General features: G+C 42.4%; 2 protein-coding genes across 4 annotated transcripts in view; one reads left to right on the forward strand and one right to left on the reverse strand.

Annotated features, from left to right (window-relative positions):
* LOC143172281 (A disintegrin and metalloproteinase with thrombospondin motifs 6-like) overlaps positions 1-24,921 on the forward strand; it is a 221,438-nt gene that overhangs the window by 40,553 nt on the left and 155,964 nt on the right. The gene's annotated exons all lie outside the window — the stretch shown is intronic.
* Positions 5,933-6,991, reverse strand: LOC143172155 (uncharacterized). Its single transcript, XM_076361416.1, has one exon. It carries the CDS (start codon positions 6,989-6,991, stop codon positions 5,933-5,935), a length of 1,059 nt encoding a protein of 352 aa, XP_076217531.1.

Below are 24,921 nucleotides of genomic sequence, written 5' to 3' on the forward strand. Positions count from 1 at the left end.
GGGAGGAAGCTGAAGATGGATTGCTGCACTACAAAAGCCTGTTAGGGCTGTCAGTAGTGAAGTTGAATAGGTGGGCAAAAATAGGAAGTGACATGATACCTAGAAAATTGGAGGAAGAATGATGTAAATCAGAGTAGTTGGATAACTGCTCCAAAATGTGGGGTTCCAGACTGTTAACTAGTCTGATTAAACCTAAGCAACCAACAGAAACAACTTGGTATGCCCCACAAGCAGCATCCTGAAGGATGTGTCCGCACTGCGGATGCCAAGATGCCAAAGCAGACACTGGCCACCCCAGCCTAAAGCAGATGGATCTATGAGGGGTGTCACAACCCAGACTGGGTACCTCAGGGGGTCGTAGTGGTTTCGTGATTCCCTTGGGCTAAATTAAGGTGAAACGACACCAGGCGATCGATCAAACGTTTTATTTATGGTAGAAGCAACCTGAACTTGGAAAGCGTAATGGCAGGTGGCGTGGGTTCTATTGAGGCATTTATAAGAAGAAAAAGGAAAGAGAGGAAAAGGAAAAAGAAGAGAGAGAGGGAGAGATCGATCACCACCCTTGGATCCCACGATGATGACTGCGGACGTGTGGATCCTTCGGTGGTGGGTGCGCACGTGTCTCCTTGCAGTGGCGTCTTTTATAGTCTAGTCCCCGCCTCTCGGCCATGCCAGTCACGCCCCTCGGGGAGTTATGTAACTCTTGATCTCCTGCGCAGGCGCCACCGTGGGGGTGGTCGCGAGAGGGTCTTTTGGGTGGTCGTGAGCCCCTTCCTCAAATGAACTTTGTATGACCTCAGGCCATATATGGTGTGTTGTCCTGCCGGGCCTATCAGAACACAGAACTGCGCACCCTCTGGCACGCCCTCCGCATCTGGTCTGGTGCTTCTCACCTGCGGTCCACCGTTGTCATGCAGACTGCAACCTGCTTTGCCACAATGTTTGAGACATTAACTCTTTCAGTCTCACACCACCCCATGGCTCAAACATTGTCTATATAATCTTCATCCAGGGTGGTGATTTTCACATAACGGATAGAGGATAGAGAAGATAAAAGTTGCGAAATCATACACCTTACAATGGCAAGGCCAATCATCAAAAACAAGAATCCACAGCCCAACATCATAGCAATATTTAAAAGCCATTTCCCCCAACCTGTAAGTCCCAGTGAATTCAGGAGAGATTTGAACCAAGATCCAGGGCTCCAGCCATTAAACCAGTCCTTTGGCTGCATCGCTTGGAAAAGCTCTCCGGTCTGCTCCGACACCTCTCATCTTCTATCGAGCTTCTTCATCAGTGAAATTTAACATTCCATATACCCCTTGCTCTTTTAACAATAACATATCTAAGGCTAATCTGTTTTGCAAAGTCATTTTAGACACCTGTTGAATCTGTACATTAATTTCCCCAAAGGCCTGATTGGTCCAGTTGCTTAGGACATGTACCTGCCAGGTCAGATTTTCTAAGACAAATTGGTGTCTTTTAAGGGTCACATATGGGGTAAATATATTTTCTAACACCAGAGATGTCGTGCCCCAGGTATAATAATGTCCTCTAGAAGGACATGTTGTAGGAACTCCTATTCCACACTGTAATCCGGCATGTAGTCTCACATTAAGATGGGAATATAATTTTCCTTTCGAGCATCCCCACACTGTGCCCCATGGGGACGCGTACCTGGCAGTAGAGCAAGTGTCCATCCTGCTGCTCCCTCCCCCACCGTTCACGTATGTGGGATCATGGGAGAGAGGAATTCCGCAAGTTGTTAGGGATGTACCTTGACCAGTTTTGTTCATTACTCGCTCACATAGATCTTGTCTTTGTTGTCGGAAACCATATATTGGATATCCCTAACACGTACACATATCCCGAATGAACATTCTCAACTCTGGGCTATACCAGGTTTCCAGTGGGTCACCAGCCCCCATGGTACAATTTATCATTTGGGTACAATTAAATAATGGGGACTTGGTCTTATTCTTAATCTTCGAGCCGACTTCACCTAGATCATCTGGATCCCCCTGTTCTTTGCCCAAAACATGTCTCCAAGACCAGGCCCAGTGGTGCCAACTATGATTCTGGGCGCTTGTGTTCCCTTCTTGGCCTGGAATATCAATATACCACAATGGGTTCCGTGGTATCTTATACTCATATTCAAAATAGTCATCGGTGAGGGGAGGCTTTCCCCACGCTATTTTCATACAGGTCTGGTTAAATGTCTGAGTTTCATTTCTATATTCATTGCAAGTTTGATTCCACAATTTTTCCCAGGAAAAATTGGTCGGAAGTTGATACCTGGTCCCCAAGCAATCAACCACTGTGTCGTTTTCTATTGTTAGGTGATAGCCGTCTAAGTGAAAGCTACTGTTTAAATTAATCATTGCAAATTTAAATCCCCCTTCTGTCGAGTCAGGGAGGGTAATACATACTCCTTGGTCCATGTGATTCCAAATACGTACAAACCCCTGTATCAACTCCCAAGCCAAATTGGGGGCACCACCCCGTGATCCCAGTATCCCAGCAGTGATAAAAAGAAAACAGGTTTTCCCATCCATCTTTCTCAATATAGTCACCAAATCATTTCCAATAAAATCAAGCCAATAACACAGACATTAACCACCCTGCAATTGTGAACATAGATCCCGCAATGGTTCATTCACAACCTGCAAAATATATATATAGATATGCCAAACAGAGTATAACCAAGGAGACAAAATCACATATGGCTGTAAAGGTTTCTGCGACGACCTGCAAATACATAGAACAAGAACAGAGCAGGTTCAAAAGGACGGTACAATCCATCTAGTATTAATTCGATGATCCCTTCCATGGGTGTCGGTGGCTACCCAGGCATAGAGGTTAAGCAGAGTTTTCAGAGTTAAGGGTACTTCTCCTACCCTTGGTAAGTCTACCAAAACGGGTTGTGCTGGGTAGTGGAGTGGTTTTACCGGGTCCTTCGTTTCCCTCTTCCCCTGGAGCAGGGAGGGGGTTTTGGGGCAAAATGCGGTGAGCCTGGGACATCCATTGACCCCCCCCAGTGACTGTTCACTTTCGCTACGGCATTGGGGAGTCGTGCAGGCCATCCGGAATTGTGGGGGCTAAGGACACGTTTCAGCAATCCTTTTGTCCTTTCCACTATCCCATTAGCTTGAGGATAGTAGGGGGTGTGAAATATCCATTGTATTCCCTCACCTTTTGCTCATTCCTGAACCACCCCGGCAGTAAAGTGCCTACCGCTATCTGATTGGATCGACTGGGGTTTAGGTAGATAACTAAACCATAGCTTCAACCCTTTCACCATGTTGTCCCCAGTTGCTCTCGCAGCAGCCTCAGCCTGGGTAAGTCCCGACACCACTTCCACCCCAACAAGAACATACTGCTTCCCCTCTGTCTTTTTAAAAGGCCCTATGTAATCAACTTGCCAAGTCTCCCAGAGGCCCTTCCCATCCCATAAGTGGAGAGGGGGTTCTTGCAAGGGATGCCTCTCTAATCTGGTATGGCACTGATTACAAGCAGAAATGATTGTGTTACACAGTTCCTGAGTAACAGGCCAGTCCCTGCCACCAGCTTCTTTGAAAAGGTCTTTAACCCCTGAATGACCACGTTTCACATGTAACCACTCTAACAGATATTCTCACTTTTCTTCTTCAGCTTCTGCTGCCATTGTAGCTAAACGGGTTAGCGAATCTACCTGGTTATTCCAAATGTGGGCTGGGTGATTCCCCCTTTGGTGTGCAGCTACCCATCCCACCAAGAAAGTCCCCTGTTTAGCAGCATTTAAGATTTCCTCCCATTTTTCCCTTTGCCACACAGGTACCCGGTTAACATCCCACTGATTTTGTTCCCAGAAGGGGAGCTACTCAGTACATCCTTTAAATACAGCATATGAATCCGTATAAATAAATGTTGGTTCTTTGCTCTCAGCTTCTCTTTTTATCACGCTCCAAACTGCTATCAACTCCCCTACCTGAGCACTTCCCTCCCCCTCCGTTACAATTTGCTCCCCCGAATCAACATGTAAGGCTACTGCCCGGTATTTCCATACCTTTCCTTCTCTTTTTGAAGATGCATCAGTAAACCACACATTCTTCAAGTGAGGTTCAAATGGGGGAGCTGGTTTTATAAGGGAAGGGGGGGGTCTCCTGGTTGGATTGGTTATCGGGTGACTCTTGTATCTGAAGTACCTTAGGTGCTCCTTCTTCTATCGTACGCGCATGACAATAGTGATCCAGTTGTGCATACCATTTTCTGACTGTTTCCCGCTGTGCAACCCCTGCGGGGGGTGGGGTCTCAGCCAATACTGGTTTCAGGACTTTAAAGGGCCCTCTCAAAATAATTGATTGTTGCCTTATGATTTTTTTGGCTTCCTGCAGGGCTAGATTAACTATAAAAAGGCCCTTTTCCCAAACTGAATATCATTTTTCTGCATCTTTGAAACTGCGTGAATAAAACCCGATGGGACGAGTCGGACCCTCAGGTCCACGTTGCCACATGTGTATTGATAGCCCGTGAATGGCAAAACCCCACTCGATATGGAGGGGATCAGTCAGGTGTATCGGCCCTAAGGCCCGATATACCCCAGCCTCAAAAATCAGCAGCTTTAAGGCTTCCTCATGGATGGGGGTCCAATCCCAAGAGGCCCTTTTGCATGTCAGATCATATAGGGGTCAGGCTATGATGGAAAAATCTGGAATGTGTTTCCTCCAAAATACCAACAGGCCTAAGGCATGTTGGAGTTCCCTTTTGTTTCCGGGCATTCCCACTTGTTCAAGGGTAGTCAAGGTTGCGGGGGGAATACACACTGTCCCACCCCTCCACCAGATACCCAGGAACTTTACCTCCGAGGATGGGAGCTGTACCTTCTCTGTCGGGATCTGGAGTTCTAAACTCTCCAGGTGAGTGATTATTTTCATCTGGGTCTGTCCCACTATGCTGGTATCAGGGCCGCCAATCAATATATCATCAATATATTGGTACATCCTAACTCCCTTCTCAGGGGTAACCCGGGCAAGCTCCTGTGCCAGTGCGTAGTGGGCGATGGTCGGTGAGTGGCAGTATCCCTGAGGAAGACGTGTAAAAGTAAACTGTACCCCTTCCCAGGTAAAAGCAAAATGTTCTCTATCTGCTTCCTGCAAGGGAACCATAAAAATATGTCTTTCGCATCAATAGTTGCCAAGATCTGGTGGGCTCGTTCCTGTATGGTTGCAATCAGCTCAGCCATGTTAGGCACTGCAGCTGTTAAGGGACCTGTATTGGCATTCAGGCGCCGATAATCAATTGTTAATCACCACTTTCCGTTTGGTTTACGGACTGGCCACACAGGGGAGTTATAAGGGGAGTGAGTTGGGATAATTATCCCCTGTTCCCGCAACTCAGTTATTACAGGGGTAATTCCCTCCCTTGCCCCTAACGGCAAGGCATAGGGTTTCACATTGACTGTCTTTGAAGGAGGAAGTGCAGGCGCCGACTGTAACAGTCTCACTGAGGCCACAGGGAGTCCGAACTTCCATTCCCTTCCCTTTGAGTCTACCCACGCTGTCCCCTTTAATAAGTCCAATCCTAGAATGTTTGTGGGCAATGAGCCTAATATCATTGTGACTTCAACAGGGGATGGATCTCCCGGCAGCCAGCACCTGACTCGGGCGGTTGGCTGTGACTTAGAATTTCCAAAAACATCTGTGACCCAAATTTGTTTTTTTGTCAGCAACTATTCCGTGGCGGTTAGCAACATCCATCCGGAGAGCTGACATTTGAGCTCCTGTGTCTACCAAAAAGGTGACTGGAGTCTTGAAGGGGCCTAGGGGAAAGGTAATCAACAAGTCCCCTTTGTCACTTTCTGTGAGCCTTCTTAAACAGATCCACTGTCCATCCCCCGGCTCACTTGATTGGGGATGGCAGAGGGGGTTTCCCGGCTCGGGGACGCTCAAATCAGTCAACTCAGTCTCCCGGGGGGCAGACGGTTATTATTCCGGGTTCCCGGGATAGGAAGATCCTTGGGGTCTGAGGGAGATGGGGTTCCCTTTATTTTGTCCCAGCTTTTCACCAAACTTTCCAGGTTGGGAATGGGCAACCCATTCATCACCTCCCTGGGAATCCCTTTTGAAATGCCCTCTGCCCATAGTGTATATCTTCTATTATCAGGGGGTCGCGTCGGCCTCGCCAGGGTGGGTCGAGGATTGCGCGAGGGCATAGCTTTTATTCCCCCATTCCTTTCCACCCTTCTAAGGTCTGCCTTGGATTTTGTCTCTCCCAGACCGGTAAATCCCATTCGTCTCTCGTAATTAATCAATTCCTGTGCTACTTCTCCCCATGTCATCTCCGGGGGACCTCCCCTTCTCTGGGGTCGGAGTGCCCTCAACCGATCTTGTAGTTGCACCGCATATAATTTCAAGGCATCGGGTAGTCCCCTTATAAGAGGGTGCAACCTGTCGGGGTCTGCCACATGTTGCATGGGAGAGGGCTGTTGCGGAACCAGTAATCGGTCATGCATCAACTGGAGACACGCAGTTTTCTGTACGCTCTCTAAAATGTGACCCGCCGTAGGCATTTTAATCGAGAAGGGGTCTCCCCTTTCCATAGGATCCAGTCCACCTGCCCAATATGCTACCCTTTGGGTCAGGGACCAGGGTTCTCTATTGTCATTTGTGGTTATAAAAACCCCCAGTCCCCAATACCCTCTTGCCTCATCCTCGCTCAGCAAGATACAGTCCCCCCCAGTAAGAGATACTCTCCATACATATTCAGTTTCCGTTTCTCGGGGTCCCCGGGAATATTTTTCCTGAATTTTAACCAAATCAGTAGGGGAATAAGGAACAATGCGGGTAGTAACTTGTTGGGCTCCCCCTTGACCACCATCTACAGTCTCGGTCTTAATTAAAGGTCGCATTATAGCTTCCTCCCTTCCAAGGGAAAATATTTCTCTTACATGTTCTAGATCTTTAAGAGGGTATAACAATTTTGATTCTTTTCCCTCGTCAGAATCTGCATCCATATTTCCTACACCAATTTGAGAGCGGGTTTCATCTAATTGCTCCCATAATATTCTCTCCCGCTCCAGAGCCTCCGTCAAAGCGGTATGTAGCCTTTGGTTGGTCACCTGCTCGGCAGCAAGCTGATCGGAGAGACTTTTTGCCTCGTTTTCTAGTTGTGTTCCTGCAGAGCCTTCACTAGATCTTGAAGGGATTTTATTCCCTCCCCTTCTGCTTGTTGGACCACGTGTTTATCCCGTTGTGCTGCCACCAGGGCAGCTCCCAAAACCGCACATACCAACGCTTTCCCCTTTCCTAGCTTCAACCTTCGCTCCTTAGCTAAAGTGGATATTCTGTCCGCTACCGCTTGCGGATCATGCCAATTACTATGGGCCCAAGTCATACCAGGGGGAGAAGGTTGGGCATTATAGCCCTCTAATTTCTCCAGGAGAGGGGTACAATCTACAGTCAGACCTCCCAAGGAGGCCATAATGAGCCTACAATTATAGGGATCAGATCCCTTATTAGTCCTCTGAGGACTGTCTCCCCTGGTGTATGACTCCTCTCAGAGAGGGGCTGCGGTAAAGGCCTGGTCCCAACGATCGCTTTAGCACCAACAAGGGAATCCCATCCTCGTCGCCAATAAAAATGTTACAACCCAGACTGGGTGACTCAGGGGGTTGTAGTGGTTTCATGATTCCCTTGGGCTAAATAAAGGTGAAACGACACCAGGCGATTAATTAAATGCTTTATTTATGGAACATGCAACTTAAACTTGGAAAGCATAATAATAGGCAGCGTGGATTCTATTGAGGCATTTATAAGAAGAAAAGGAAAGAGAAGAAAAGGAAAAAGAGAGAGAGAGAGAGAAATATCGCCACCCTTGGATCCCGCGATGACGATGATGGACGTGGCAATCCTCCGGTGATGGGCGCACGCATGGCTCCTTGGAGTTGTGCCTTTTATAGTCTAGTCCCCACCTCTCGGGGAGTTACGTAGCTCCTGATCCTTTGTGCAGGCACCATTGGGGGGGGTGGTCAAGAACCCCTTCCTCAAATAAACTCTGTATAACCTCTAGCCATATATGGTGCATTGTCATGCCGGGCCTATCAGAACATGGAACTGCGCACCCTCCAGCACACCCTCCGTGTCCTGAGTTATCTGACCTCTCGTTTAAGGTTTATCGCTGCTATGCAGACCGTGACTTGTTTTACCACAATGTTTGAGACATTAACTCTTTCAGTCTCTCACAAGGGGTCACACAAGCTAGCTGTCTACGTGTCTGTTCGAGGCGAGACAGAGGTTAGCTGCACATGCATTGCACTGTACCTGATGCAGTAACCTCTGCCGAGAGAGCACAGGCTTACCCCCATATTTGGCTAGGCTGCTTCTGGATGTGCGTTGATGGATCAAAGTAGCATTTGTCCCCTGTGGATTTATAAGCTTGCTCTTTGCTCTATGTTGAGGATCTGTACTGCAGAGCATTCTGAGGGGGTAGATATGTCTGCAGAGAATGGGTGTAGCCCAGAGATGGTAAAAGAAATACTGTGTAAATCAAAGTAATTAAGAGGAGGAAAGTTCTGAAGCTTATTACCATCAGTTATTGGGGGTGTTAGGAACTAATGAAAAGCTGTATCTCAGAGAGAATGATGAAGGTTGTTTTTTTTTGGTGTGGGGTTTTTTTTTTTTAAATCTCAAAGGAAGATTATTTAACTAGTGAGCTAGACTAATCGAAGCATGAAGACTATAATGCGGAATCTGAAGCAACAGTCGCATCTGATATTGGAAAAGTCAAGGTCACACGACTTTATGCAAGAAAGGGTGGCTTCTGCAGCTAACAGTGTATCATGGCATATATGCAGCTCTGTTGTTAATTAAATGGCAAGCCCAGGTAGAAGGGATAAGAATGCAAAATTTTGCTTACTCAGTAAATTTTGGTGTCTCAAGAAATGGAGTGGAGAATCTCAACTCTGTTATACTTTTATTAACTCTAAGAACAACTGTTTTCTTAGGCTGTTTGAAATGCTGGTACCGAAATCATTTTTCCTACTGGAGGAAAAGGAGAGGGAAGCTATAAAATTTACTTGCTTGTTTGTGAGTCAGATTGGAATACTCTATTAAAAAAAGTCATACCAATGTCCAGTCTACTTCTGTGTAGTTAATTCTGAAAGATAGGAAAGAATAATTCTGGCAATTCAGTTTGAAACTCTTCGTACTTCTGGTGATTTGGCCTTTACTAGCTGTATTTTCTACTGGCTAAGCTAATACAGACCAGTAATTGCAACATTATCAAGTGTGAATAATAAAAAAACCCAATCCTCTTTTAATGGTGCATAATCAAATATCTTTTTCAGACCATTGGTCAGTAATCTTCCACACATGCAGTTATGCAAAATTCTAGACACTCCTAGTTTAAACTCTGATATACATACCACTATTTATAGTATCTCAAAACTATATAAAAGTAGTAAGTGAATGCTATGGAGATAACCAAAAGCTGTTGAATGTGCGTGGCCAGGGCCTACCACTGCTGATACATGTGGTAGTGGTACCTCAAGCTAATAAAGTTAATAAAGAATTTAAATTAATTTTTTTCAAATTACGTGCAGTTGTCTTGGTTTGAGTAATGTCTAATCACTTCTTTAACAGGCAATACTTTTATTCAAGCAATTTTGTTCATACAAAAGTGAGTCAAAATGTTAGTTTGTCAATAATGATAGGTATTCTAATATTTAACGCTTTGGTACAGTACTGTGTGTAGATCCTTTGTTCTGAATATTTCACATGCTTTGCCTCTCTTGCATCTTGTAACTCATATATTAAGAGAGAAGTGGCTTTCAATTATAAGTGCTGTTGAATTAGACTTGAAGAATGGTCAAGACCGGTTTCAACTATTTATCACAGATAGGAAAATACTCTTTCTGTATGAAAAATATTTTTATGCTGAATAAGCTTCTTTTATATTTAGGTTTTGTGTATTGTATATAAACATGAAGGTTTTTTGTAAGTGCAACAAATTGTAAAATGAGTAGGGATGCGCATCCTTTATTTTAACATGTATTATCATATATAGTTAGGAAGGTAAATTCCAGAAATGTAGTAACTAACAACAGAAAACATTAGACTCAGTGAGGGGAGCCCTTGGATGATGTCAACTCATTGCCCTGTATGTTGTTGCTTATAATTTGACTTGCAAAATTGCACCAGCAGTCACTAAGTTTTAAGGACATGTTACAATAGTGAATCTTCACAATATCATTTTATGTCAGAATTGTTTCTAACTTTCTCTGATTAGTGGAAGCAAGCTGAAAACCATGATTAAAAATTATTTTGGATTGGTTTTTAAGTACCTGATTTGTAGCTTCAGAATAATTCAAGTATACAAAGCAAGTAGTCTGCAAGGACCAGTCTTAACCAGCTAAAAACACAGAAATCTTTTCTGTCACCTTTGCATCTGCCTCTTCTCATCTACTTTTCATCATGCATGGTGAAAGCATTCTTTAATTTGGACCAGAAGTCCTTCTGTACCTTCTTCTCTATTTCATAATGGTTTATAGAAGCTTTCAGTTGCAACAATTTATTCAGGCAAGCATGGAATATACCAAGTGTTTTAAAGGTGAAAGTATGTAGTGATGAACTTGCATTCTTTCGGAGAGAGGGGAGGTATTTCTTTTCAGAATGTAGTTGCCTGCCTTAAGATTTCCTTTAATACTCATTATACCGCAGTATGAAATGTTTTTTGGCGGTAGTACAGTGCAGTGAAATACACTGCATTCTAATTGCAGGAAAGTCGCTATTTGTTGCATGTAGCAGTTTTATATCCATAAATTAGATATGTTTCTTCATGTGTAATGAAGGAATTTACAGTTGTTCTGACCATTAGAAAAATCCAGAATATAATCTAAAAACATTTAGCTGTTAGATATTGGACACATTATACAGTGGGGCTTCTTTGGCTGTAAAAGAAGATTTTGATCTTCCTCAGCCTCATCCAAAAGACCTTTTTGCCATCAGAATAACATATAATTTTATCTTCCTTTGCCTATGACCTCTATACATTTAACTTCTCTTCAGGTGGTTCTGTTTAGTGAGTTATCAGGAAGAGTATTTACTATGGCTGCAGTCCTGCATTTTGATCTATAAGTCAAACTTCCATGCTTATGCCAAGTGCTTTAAATATTAACTTGGCTCTGCACAATTATAAAAAAAAAACAAAACCCAAAAAACAAACAAAAAACCCGACCCCACCCAAAACCCTGCACAAGTATATCATATTGAAGGATTTAGGCCATATAGAGGGCAGAGTACTTATTCTTGCTCACTGGTGATAACATCTAGATTTAGCATATGGGAGGGAGGGGAAGGAACACAAGGACATTGTGTGTGTGTGTGTGTGGTTGCTTGTTTTTCCTGTCGTGCTAATGTTGTGATTTTTAGTTCGAGTAATATGACTTTTGTAGAACTAGGAAGGAAAATAAGAATGTTAACTGTATTTTCTTTAAGCCTGCAAAATTATTTTTATTACTTCAGTAAAATTACCAGAAGGTCACTGTCCTGTGAAGTTAAGGTCACTGTTACTGATCTACTTATATGTTGCAAATGATGTGTGCCATAAGCTTTTCCGTTATCCTTGAGGTTCAGGTGCATCCTCTGCTCCCCTGCTGCACGTTAGAGATTCTTCTTCCACACAGATCTTGCATCACTTGTTCCCCAAGTGTCTGGTGCAGCTGTATGGAAGTATTTTCTGTGAGGTGGTCTGGAGCAATGTTTTGTGGTACTGGTGATACAGATGTGTTTTAGTGTCTTATTTCTAAAATTACCTCATCTGTAGAAATAGAATGCTCTATTGTTAAAGAGTTATTTGGAATCACAGACCCATAGCAGTGTAAAATAAATGTGTACTTTAGAAATACTTTTTTTTTTAAATTATAAGAGAATAGATATATAATGAGTAGTACTTGAATTAATTCGAAAGATACCTGTCACTTCATATATATCAAGCTGACAAAGCTGAAAGGTTCATCAAGGCCATTTGGCTGAGAGTTTAGTTCCTATGCTACTCTGTTGTCTTGTGGAAGATTTTGCAATGGGGACCCATGCTCTGTTGTTAGGGATTTTTCTCATTCGAAATTCTTTCCATCCCCATAGGGTATTTTATTAAGGAATTTCAACCTTTCTGCTGCTAGACCATTATCTTCACCTTTGGAAATGCTAGTGTCCCTTGATTGGATGTAATTAGAAAGTGTGCTGTCTGTAAAGTCTGTTCAAAGGCTCAGAGGGAAAACATTTTCATATTTAGTAAGACAATATACAGTCCTCAGTGTGAACCTTCTTCATATAAGTACGTGAATTTTGTATTTTGTATACAGTTGTAAATTTATTTGATGCTTGTAAATGGCAAGCATACAATGGAATTTATCTGTGTGTGTTTTCAGAGACAAGACACTTAGATAAGATAATAGGTTTGAGATGAGCTGTTCCCCGAGTTGTCTTTTAGCATTACTGTGTCAGCGCGTAGTTTCTTCTAGCTTAATTTCTGGAACTAGTGTTTCCATTGTGTAAAATACTGTGATTTTTGTAGATAAAAAGTACTTCATAAGATGCTAGATTAAAAACTGAATATAAATTAAGGAACAGAGTATAATAAAAAAAATTATTTTGTGTCTGATATCACAATATCAAAGATACTTGCATATGTGAAGTGATGGTTTAGTGTAATATTTGGAGGGGAGTGGGTTATAAAGACATAACAGCAAAGGCCGTGACTACATCATACATTGAAGGCTGGTGCAACTCTGCAAAATCAGGAGGAAAATGGGATTGAAACCTTGACTTTAGTAGAAATGCTTACATAAATTATGGTTTACAGGATCAGATGCTTTATTTGTGGGCATTTCTTTCTTGGCTGTTAAGCATGTAAGCTTGAACTAAGTGGAAAAGAGAATGCTTCTTCCTAAATCACTTGTCCTAAATCACTTCTGCTTTTCTGTTGAACATTATACTAATACAGTATTTTAAAATATTTGTTTCCTGCGGTTCTGTTTCTTTGGGCCAGTGCTGTTCTAGTTTCATACTGATTTTTATGCTGTGAACATAGAAAACTCCAAGTCGTATTGATCCAAGTCTTTTTCCAGTCTTGAGGAAAAGGATTTTAGATTAGAAGATGGAGAATGATTTTTTTTTTTTTTAAGTTTGCATTTCTCTACCCAGAAAACCAGATTGTTTGCAGTTGCATAGTATATTTTTAAAGCAGCTTAAGGAACTGTATGTAGTGTAAAAAGATTGCAATGCTTCTGTGAACCTTTCAAACATAATCTGCCTTTTTCTAATTTAATTATTATCAAATAGGAGTGCTTGATCTGTTGTGATCAGCTCACAGTAATATAATTTGAAAGTGACAGGCCTAGCTAATTATTCTTGCCTATGCATGTTTACATAACACGTAGCTATCTTAAGCACTCCAGTTCTAGACTTTTTGCCTTGGGTATATCTGTATTGTATGTCTATGACCTCCCCATTCATAAACAGCAGCCTGTCTCTTCTCTCCTCAATTGCCCTAGGTTGAGATAGACCATTTTCTTCTTGCAGTAGGTCAAACCTCCCTTCTCCTAGCCTGCTAGCTATTTTGCTATAATCTCTTCCACTTAGTGTAAAGAGATTCACTTGCATATGACTAAACTTCTTATTAAAAACAAAAAAACTTCTCCACTGCTACTTGCCTCTATAGCTGAAAAATCTGAAGTAGCAGCAGTTTAGTAAAAATCACCAAATGGATAACAGTCTATTAAGGAGTCCTTGCCTTAATCTTCAGAGGCCATTCTACCATGCTTGCTGTGGTAGCTTTGTTGAAAAATATTTCTAAACCTGACCTCTTTAAGACAGGCATCAGAGTTCACTGCAAGCACTGGATGGTTGCTTGGGATTGATTGGGATGGATGCTGCACTGGATAGAGATACACAGTTGCTGTTGCCCTGGATCCCAGGAACAGTCTCCAGCAACTTAGTGCTACATTGAAGTCTTCTATAATAAAGATGATGTGAATTGATGGCACTACAAGAAAGTAGTACAATTACTACTGGTGTCTGCTATGCGTCAAAACTTATTATCTTGATATACCATGCTTTCCCATCCTCCTTTGTGCTTCCTCAATCTCTAGACAACCTGGGTTTTGAAAATGAGAGAAAATGGTTGTCGTGGTTTAACCTCAGTCGGCAACTGAGCACCACGCAACCGCTCGCTCACTCCCCCCAACCCCCGGTGGGATGGGGGAGAGAACTGGAAGAGCACAAGTGAGAAAAACTCGTGGGTTGAGATAAAAACAGTTTAATAATTGAAATAAAATGATAATAATAATAATAATATGATAATAATAATAATACACAAAGCAAGTGATGCACAGTACAATTGCTCACCACCTGCCGACCGATGCCCAGCCAGTCACCGAGCAGCAGCCCCCCTGGCCAGCTTTCCCCAGTTTATGTACTGAGCATGACGTCACATGGTATGGAATGTCCCTTTGGCCAGTTTGGCTGTGCCCCCTCCCAGCTTCTTGTGCACCTGCAGCCTTCTCAGTCAGTAGAGCATGGGAAACTAAAAAGTCCTTGGCTAGTGTAAGCATTACCTAGCAACAACTAAAACATCGGTGCGTTATCAACATTGTTCTCATCCTAAATCCAAAACACAGCATTGTACCAGCTACTAGGAAGGGAATTAACTCTATCCCTGCTGAAACCAGGACAATATCCACCCCTTATTCTATACCATCTGTGTCATGCTCAAGTCTCATATTTTCCAGTACATTTCCATTAATCACCACCCCTTTTCCTGGGTTTCTTTTTTTATATATACACACACACACACAGATATCATTCCCTTAGTCTGTGGGCCATCCCTCTAAAGTGTTCGGTGAGTTCATTTAGTCCATGACTTCGGGCTCCAGCTGTCGTAATAATCTTCCAGGGCAGGAAAGATGGAGATGGTATGCAGTGTTGGATTGTTTCATGTTGAAGTCAGTTCTGGTACCATCATCACTGTGCTTTGCTTGGTTTCACTGAAGTTATTCTTCATTAGACTGGGTGATTCTTATTGTAATATCATTGGTATGGCATATAATATTATGTAGCACTTAACATCACATAATTCAGATCATTGGCTATTCTCACCCAAAATCAAATCCCCTTGAGGTACACATCGGACTTGCCCATCCTTCCGCATTATCCACCAAGTGCACCCAGATCCTTGAGCAAAAGCAATCCCACGGATGGGTTTGCCTTTGCCCGAGGGAGGAATAACCCAGACTGTTTTCCCCAACATATTTTTTATGTGCACTACAGGGACTTGATTCCCATCTACAGTACGTAAAAGTTCTGACTGGGCAGGGCCTGCTCGATTGGCAGATCCCCTAGTGTTGACTAACCAAGTGGCCTTTGCTAAATGGGTATCCCAATGTTTGAATGTCCCGCCACCCATTGCTCTCAGTGTAGTCTTTAACAGTCCATTGTATCGTTCAATTTTCCCAGAGGCTGGTGCGTGATAGGGGATGTGATATACCCACTCAATGCCGTGTTCTTTGGCCCAGGTGTCTATGAGGTTGTTTCAGAAATGAGTCCCATTGTCTGACTCAATTCTTTCTGGGGTGCCATGTCGCCATAGGACTTGCTTTTCAAGGCCCAGGATAGTGTTCCGGGCAGTGGCATGGGGCACGGGATATGTTTCCAGCCATCCGGTGGTTGCCTCCACCATTGTAAGCACGTGGCGCTTGCCTTGGCGGGTTTGTGGGAGTGTGATATAATCGATCTGCCAGGCCTCCCCATATTGGTATTTCAGCCATCGTCCTCCATACCACAGAGGCTTTAACCGCTTGGCTTGCTTGATAGCAGAGCATGTTTCGCATTCACGGATAACCTGCGCAATAGTGTCCATGGTCAAGTCCACCCCTCGATCACGAGCCCATCTGTATGTTGCATCTCTTCCTTGGTGACCTGAGGTGTCATGGGCCATGAGCAATGACAAGCTTTTGAACAAATTAAAGAGGAGATAGTTCATGCAGTAGCCCTGGGGCCAGTCCGGGCAGGACAAGATGTAAAAAATGTGCTCTACTCCGCAGCCGGGGAGAATGGCCCTACCTGGAGCCTCTGGCAGAAAGCACCAGGGGAGACTCGAGGTCAACCCCTAGGGTTTTGGAGTCAGGGATAGAGGATCCGAGGCCCACTATACTCCAATTGAAAAAGAGATATTGGCAGCCTATGAAGGGGTTTGAGCTGCTTCATAAGTGATTGGCACTGAAGCACAGCTCCTCCTGGCACCCCGACTGCCGGTGCTGGGCTGGATGTTCAGAGGGAGGGTCCCCTGTACACATCATGCAACTGATGCTACGTGGAGTAAGTGGGTCGCACTGATCACACAATGGGCTCAAATAGGAAACCCCAGTCGCCCAGGAATCCTGGAAGTGATCATGGATTGGCCAGAGGGCAAAGATTTTGGAATATTGCCAGAGGAAGAGGTGACGCGTGCTGAGGTGGCCCCAATGTATAATGAACTACCAGAAAATGAGCAGCAATATGCCCTGTTCACTGATGGGTCCTGTCGTCTTGTGGGAAAGCATCGGAGGTGGAAAGCTGCTGTATGGAGTCCTATGCGACAAGTTGTAGAAACTGCTGAAGGAGAAGGTGAATCGAGCCAATTTGCAGAAGTAAAGGCCATCCAGCTGGCTTTAGACATTGCTGACCGAGAAAAGTGGCCAGTGCTCTATCTCTCTACTGACTCATGGATGGTGGCAAATGCCCTGTGGGGGTGGTTGCAGCAATGGAAGCAGAGCAACTGGCAGCGCAGAGGCAAACCCATCCGGGCTGCCGCATTGTGGCAAGATATTGCGGCCCGGGTGGAGAACCTGGTTGTAAAAGTCCGTCACGTAGATGCTCACGTACCCAAGAGTCGGGCCACTGAAGAACATCAAAACAACCAGCAGGTGGATCAGGCTGCTAAGATTGAAGTGGCTCAGGCGGATCTGGACTGGCAACAGAAGGGTGAATTATTTATAGCTCGGTGGGCTGATTGGAAAAGGGACACGAGTCCTCAGCCTTTGGTGGAGACTCTTGTCAAGCGTGAAGGAAAGGTATCCCTTCAAGGAAGATGTCATATGTCGCCCAAGCAAGTGGGCCACCATGGAGAAGGGTATCCAGTTTCTGAGAGAATTAGCTGTGCTGGAGGTGATTTATGATGACCTGAACAATGAACAGCTATCCAAAGATCCAGATGAAGTCAAGTGCACACGACCCATGTGGCGGAAGTTTATAAGGAGCGCACCATCGTCATATGCCAATTCATTGGCAGTGATAACCTGGAAAGACAGAGAGGAACAAACAGTGGATGAATTGGCTAGTCAACTCCGGCAATACGAGGAAAGTCTTTCTTCCTCCCTCGTCTCGGCTGTGGAGAAACTGTCCCGGGAGATCCAGCAACTCAGAGAGGATAGGTCCTACTCCTCACCTGTACGGACCAGTATCTCAGCCATTAGGAGTCAGCGTTCTTTGGCTCAAGAGAGAGGATATAAAGGGTACACACCACGGGGCACCCTATGGTTTTACCTGCGTGACCATGGAGAGGACATGAGGAAGTGGGATGGAAAACCTACCTCAGCCCTAGGGGCACAGGTATGTGAGTTGCAAGGGAAAACAATCACAGAAAGAGGTTCTTCCAGGAAAATTGCTGCTCCAGTTTCCAGCGGGCAGTTCCCCAGACAGAGTAGAAGGGCCGATCTTACTCCTGATGTTAATGAAGAAACTTCTGACTCGTATGTACAAGAAATGAGAAATGAGTACTGTGATGAGGACTAGAGGGGCCCTGCCTCCAGCCAGGTTTACTGGACTGTGTGGATTCGGTGGCCTGGCACGTCAGACCCACAGAAGTATAAGGCTCTAGTAGACACCGGTGCACAGTGTACCCTAATGCCATCAAGATATATAGGGACAGAACCCATCTGTATTTCTGGGGTGACGGGGGGATCCCAACAGCTAACTGTATTGGAAGCCGAAGTAAGTCTAACTGGGAATGAGTGGCAGAAGCCCCCCATTGTGACTGGCCCAGAGGCTCCGTGCATCCTTGGCATAGACTACCTCAGGAGAGGGTGTTTCAAGGACCCAAAAGGGTACAGGTGGGCTTTTGGTATAGCTGCCTTGGAGACGGAGGAGATTAAACAGCTGTCCACCTTGCCTGGTCTCTCGGAGGACCCCTCTGTTGTGGGGTTGCTGAAGGTCGAAGACGAACAGGTGCCAATCGCTACCACCACGGTGGACCGGCGGCAATATCGCACCAACTGAGACTCCCTGATTCCCATCCATGAGCTGATTCGTCGACTGGAGAGCCAAGGAGTAATCAGCAAGACTCGCTCACCCTTTAACAGTCCCATATGGCCAGTGCGGAAGTCTAATGGAGAGTGGAGACTAACTGTAGACTATCGTGGCCTGAATGAAATCACGCCACCGCTGAGTGCTGCCGTGCCGGACATGCTAGAACTTCAATATGAACTGGAGTCAAAGGCAGCCAAGTGGTATGCCACAATTGATATGGCTAATGCGTTTTTCTCAATCCCTTTGGCAGTGGAGTGCAGGCCACAATTTGCTTTCACTTGGAGGGGCGTCCAGTACACCTGGAACCGACTGCCCCAGGGGTGGAAACACAGCCCCATGTTGGGCGCCAAAAAAGGACTGTCGTGGTTTAACCTCAGTCGGTAACTGAGCACCACGCAGCCGCTCGCTCACTCCCCCCAACCCCCGGTGGGATGGGGGAGAGAACTGGAAGAGCACAAGTGAGAAAATCTCTTGGGTTGAGTTAAAAACAGTTTAATAATTGAAATAAAATGATAATAATAATATGATAATAATAATAATAATACACAAAGCAAGTGATGCACAGTTCAATTGCTCACCACCCGCCGACCGATGCCCAGCCAGTCCCCGAGCAGCAGCCCCCCCGGCCAGCTTTCCCCAGTTTATGTACTGAGCATGATGTCACATGGTATGGAATGTTTCTTTGGCCACTTTGGCTGTGCCCCCCTCCTAGCTTCTTGTGCACCTCCAGTCTTCTCAGTCTGTAGAGCATGGGAAACTAAAAAGTCCTTGGCTAGTGTAAGCATTACCTAGCAACAACTAAAACATCCGTGTGTTATCAACATTGTTCTCACCCTAAATCCAAAACACAGCACTGTACCAGCTACTAGGAAGGAAATTAACTCTATCCCTGCCAAAACCAGGACAATGGTGTGGGTGGTTACAAGTGTGAGTGTCTGCGGAGGGGGGGAAATCATACCATGGTCAGCGCATAGCAGGAAGAGAGAATGGTTGTCTGTCAATAGTATGGCAAAAAAGAAGTCCATAATCATATTGGTTATATGATTTTTATGTAAATTTGTATTTGGACAATGTATCTTGAAGAACTCAATCTAATAACTTTTTTTTATTCATGCAATCCACCAAAATCTCTTGGGTTTTTTAATGTCATTTTGCCCTTAGGGCTGTCACAGCATGTATTGTTCTCAGGAATTATTTCAGTTTTATATGCTGAAACCAAGCTTGAGAAACTCTTGTTTTTCAATAGTATAGATTCCCTAAATACTATGAAACATAATTTTATAGTTGCTCTCAAAACAAAATTTTGATGGTCTAGTATTCCATGCATCTATATATTTTTCCCAAATAGTTACCAAGTAATTTCCTGTTACATGTGGTGAGGTCAAATCCAAGACTGCCAGCTCATGATTGCTTCATTTTTTCAAATACAGCTTTTTGGAGGAAATTTTAGAAACAAGAACAGATATCTCTGAGGTTTTGCTTTCCACAGATGAGATCTTTGGAAACAAAGTTGACTTTTTTTTTTTTTAAAAATAGCCATCATAAAACTGCTGTTGATTATACTTGAGCAAACTGTCATCTGTATGTATTTGAATGCGTTTTCCCACTAAGTTAGTATAACACAAGTGAGGCTGAGCTATTTGGTTGAAAAATGTAATGGGAGAGCTGAAGGACTGGAAAGGGAATGCTATACAAGTACTGTAATAGTCTTCGCACAGTTAAGTTCTGCATGGGTTCCAGTAAGGCAGTTTTCTATTGTTTTTACTATGCTATCTTTGTAGTAAACATGCAAAAGTTTCTTAGCCAAGCTTTTAAAAATAAAGGATCTCTATACCATACTGTTTTGTAAATTTTTTTTAACGTTTCCAACTCCATTGAACTCAATGAAAGCCGCTTAGGGCTAAGCACTTCTGAAGCATCTTTGGCAATTTAAAAAGCAGAATGTGGAAGGTTTTTTTATTTTGAGTTCCTTATTCTCAGAAACAATATTGGCAAATAGGCAAGTAAGATTGTGATTCTGTCAAATATGCAGTAATTAAAATTGTCAAGTCCAAAAGGAGCTTTTCATAAGCAAATTAGGGCATATCAGAGGTACTAGTGTGGGACTATATCTAAGCTCCATATCGAGCTGATTGCTCAGATCCTCCAATTACTGTAACATGAGTTCTTTGTGGAAGGCAGACTGTCTACAAGGAAGGACAGTCCATATGAAATATCTGTTTTTTTAATGTCTAGAAACTTGCAGAATCTAAATTATGACTGAGTTTCTCCCCCCCCCCCCCTTTTTTTTTTCTTCCCTGTATTGCTTGTTCGCTGCTGAGTGTTGTGTGGAAATAAAGGTTTGATTTTGTGCGATATAGCAGCTTGAGGCACTTAGTTGACAAAATCATATTTTCTGTGTATCCTCTTAAATGTTTCAGAAAAGGAACTATTGTATCAGTTCACTCCTTGTAAATATTGCCTTTACAAACATGGAGGAAGAGATGTTCTTTTTTAGAGCTTGTACAATAGGATGATTTTCTGTTTTAATTAATCTCTTTACTGAAATAGCTTTTGTATATTGATGAATATTTTTTAGAGGAGGTCATTTCTGAGAGTAAATTTAAAACAAAATTCAAGATGTACACATGCCTTTCGGAGAGACATTGGCAATGCAGGTTATGCTCCATTTCTATTAATTTTCATTGACTAGATTTCAGGTGTGTATTGTACACTGTGCAAATGTATAAAGGGCACAGCAGGAATTGGTTCACAAACATCCAGAACTAATCACTTGCATTCTACAATTAAAGTAAAGAATTTGGAATCTATAGATAAATAATGTTCTTCTGTATTTGGCAAAGAGACCCAGAACACACTTAAGGGTTACGTACTTTCCTTTGACCACTGTACATATTTCTAGAAGTAGTTATTTTTTCTGCAAAGGTATGCTTTCATATGTTGCAGGGTTGATTATCAACAAGTTTGTTAACCCAAAGGTCAAGTAAATTAAGAATATCTCCAGTAACTGATTAATGTTTTTCTTTTTTAATATTTTGTCCTCCAATATAGTTGAACCCATATTCCAGAATCTTTTAAAAAGAGAAAAAGGAAAGGAGTAAAGGCCTGCTTTTCCAAACATAATTTGATGTGTAATTTTGAGCATCTTCATGTTTCTATGTCCAACTGTGAGGGATTTTAAAGAGGCATAATATTCAGAAAGTGACATCTTCCCTTTGTAAACTAAAGCTCTTAATTATTTAGAAATAGAGGCATCAGAAGCCTTTCAGAAATATTTTAGGTGTAAATATTAATTTGGCTAAAACACTAGCTCACTTGTATAGAAACATAGAATCACTATCATATAAATTGCAGTAACATTTCAAAATAAAAAAGCTTTAGATTTTCAATAGGGAGTAGAAAACTCTTTAAATATCACTTAAAACTTCCTTTTCTGTTTCATGACAAATGTGATTTGTTGGTTTTATTATAATTAAGTTGTTGACTCAGTAGGTGGCACTCTTCCCTCTGAGTCACCAAGCTGCCTAGGTCATCCGTATATCAGGTTCCCTTTTTTAAATACAGTATAGAATAGATCCTGACTGCTTCTGCTCATTAGAACAAGAACATCAGTTGTGATATTCTGAGATAATTTCTGTTTAAGCATTATATTCTTGCTTGTCTCAATCTTGGTTATTACTGCTGCTGGATAACAATTTTTTTTCTCTGAACTGTTGTGTGTGTGTGAGTGTTAAAATAGTTTGGCTTGTAACACACCCTCATACACATGTTCCTCCACCCCCCACTCCTCAATTTCCACCTAACATTTGGCAGTTGCAAACCATACTGAAAGCTACAAATGATCACAGGGCCTGACTGTCAAATCTTTACTCACATAAAGTCTTATGACTTCAGCAGGGTTATTTTCATATTAAGGTGAAAATTCCCTAAAATTTATGTATCAGTTAACTTTCAGTAAATTTTATGTGAGACTTTGAGGCATGCAGTTGTGCTGATATTCTGCCCTCATAGTATGAAAACAGGATCTCTTGCTGTGGCTTCTTATCTGCTTAAAGGTCTGATTTTGCTGCTATGGACATAAATGCAAATCACCAGTAAACTACTTTAACTGTAAAATACAGTCTTAAAATACATGCTCTTCACGTGTATGTTATTGCAGTTCATTTGAAAATTGAATTTTACTGCCAACGTGCTCGGGTCATATAAAGTTACAATCTTATAATTTTGACTGTCAGTACCTTTGGCCATGCCATGCTGTGGTTGTCTATGTCCCCTGAACCCATGGCAACAAGGGAAATTAGGCTTAACTATCTCTTTCATTATTCTTACTACTTATGCCAGCAACAGAACTTCTATATGATCCATAGATTTGCACATCATGTGCTTTTTCTTTTAGCCTTTTATATAGCAGATTAGGGTAGTCTAGCTTTTTCTGGTTTTATGCAGCCTGGTCACTGAAAAACAAAACCACACAATCTTCGTACCTTTTCTCCAGTTTCTATGGTAAGAGGATTTAGCTAGTTTGGATGGAAATAAGTTCCAGGGTTTGAAATCCACCCTTCTTGTAATGCAGTTCATTCCATTTAATGATATGGATTTGAAATGGCATTTTTGGACACATCCTAAGTATTTTATTTTTTTGAGAAGACAGAAAAAAATAGAAGTCAATCTTAGGTTTTTTTTAGTATTCAGTGAGAGCTTCCTTAAAGCAGAAAACAATGCTAGCTTATATTGAACAGGCATCTTCTGCTATTTCTCCTACATTTGTTTTACTCTTTAAGGAAGGAACTTTATTCATAGTGTGAGGTTTTTCCTTTTCCTCGGGAACTGCTAAAATGAAAAGATAAATCCTGCTCAGCTTCCCAGATAGAATGCAATTTACAACTCGGATGTGTCCCTCTGATGTTTTGTGGCACTTTGGTTCTGATACCTGTGATACATTCTCAACCAGCAACCCATAGCTGTTTTAGTAAAAGCCATCAGTTATCAGTGCCCTTAGGGCTGGTGATATCTGATCTGTGATATGGTGATGACCACTGAGGATTAGATCCTCCCAGAACCAAGTTTCTTTCTGTGGTGACTTTGAAAGCAGAATCATTGATTTGTGTCCTCTGCTGTTGTAATGCCCTTTTAATGCACTACCAGTCACAACTTTTGTTCTCCAGATTGGATAGTAGAAGACCTATCTTTCTCTAGATTTTTTTTTTAAGTTCTATTTCTAGATTTTTATATTTTTAGATTTTTTTTCTCCTCTAGAAGAAAATTGCTTGTTTTCTTTCTTTCTCCTAAACTTCTTAAATGAATCTTCATGTGACTTGAAATAAATAATAGTTAATTATTTGCTCTTTTGCACAAGCCTTACTGGTCCAAAAGGTTATCCTGAAAATGCCCCCACAGCTTAAGCCCATAATCATTTTGAATGGATACCTACACAAGTACTTGGAGTTTTGACAGTTTACTGCTACTCTGTGAGTCTGTCCATGTGGTATGCAGCTTGCTAGGAAGATACAGTGTGTTCTAGATACTGCAGAAAAAGGATGCTTCTACACATGTGCGCTCACCACTCTATTTTTCAGTTAATGAGCAATCATTGTGACATTTTTTTGGAATTGAAAGTTTTTGTATTATCTCTCAGAACATAGTTACCATTCAGGACAATTCTCTGTGGCTTACTTGAACTTTATCATTAGTGTCTTTCCAGGTAGAGGAAGATATGTGTCCATATTACAAAAGTTGTCAGAGTGACTGGTGTTGTTTTTAGCAATCAGACTGCACAAACATATTAATGATCTTTGATACCTGAGTCTTGTATCGGTTTTGGAAGGCTTCAGCCAGACCCATGGCAAATCTCTCATTTATTACTCTTGGCAGCTTGAAAAAGGGAGTGCTAAGTGATTGGATAAATGGGAAAGAGAGGTACAGGCAGTTCTTTAGCTTGCACATTAATTTAGCTGTAATGAAAGTTATTTGCTTATATTATAACTTTAGGATAGTTAGTCCTGCTTCAAAATTGCAAGGTCATAAGTAATGCTGACAAATATTCATTGTCCAGATTCTTTCAGAAGAAATGTCAACCTTATGAGCTCTCTCAACCACCTGCCAAAGTGGAGTGAGATATATTAAGCAATCCTGAACAATATGTTTGGAAACACTAAAGAACAAGAAATTGTACTCCAAACACTAGCAAAACCAAGGAATTTTTCAGATGTGTGAAATGCAATCTGTTAAGCCATGAAAGTGGCTTAATCAAGATTGATTTTGAAACTATTCCATTTTAGTCATATTTTGGCTAAGATTGTTAATTATTTAGTGGTTAAAAAAATTAGCAGCAAACAGTAGCAATATTAAGAGATGCAACTGGTCAGGAGAATTGTGATGTTCTGCAATTATTTTTTTTGGTTATGTCTTGAGTCAAATGGATTGCTTGGCAATCCAAAAAACTTTGTTCTGTACGTGACCCTTTTTAAAAAGGGGATTCTAAATAGTATGGTGCTATGCTAGGGGTAGTAACTTCACTGAAATGCGTGGCTCGTCTTTGTAGCCTTTGCACCACTGAATTGGGTATCTCTCCCTGGATTACTTGGAAGGAAACTCTCTATCTGCA

The sequence above is a fragment of the Aptenodytes patagonicus genome, chromosome W (genome assembly GCF_965638725.1).
Source record: "Aptenodytes patagonicus chromosome W, bAptPat1.pri.cur, whole genome shotgun sequence".
Classification (NCBI taxonomy): Eukaryota; Metazoa; Chordata; class Aves; order Sphenisciformes; family Spheniscidae; genus Aptenodytes; species Aptenodytes patagonicus.

What these genes read in the sequence shown, in the direction of transcription:
- LOC143172155 (XM_076361416.1), bottom strand. Translation starts at nt 6,991, where the DNA reads ATGGATGCAGATTCTGACGAGGGAAAAGAATCAAAATTGTTATACCCT.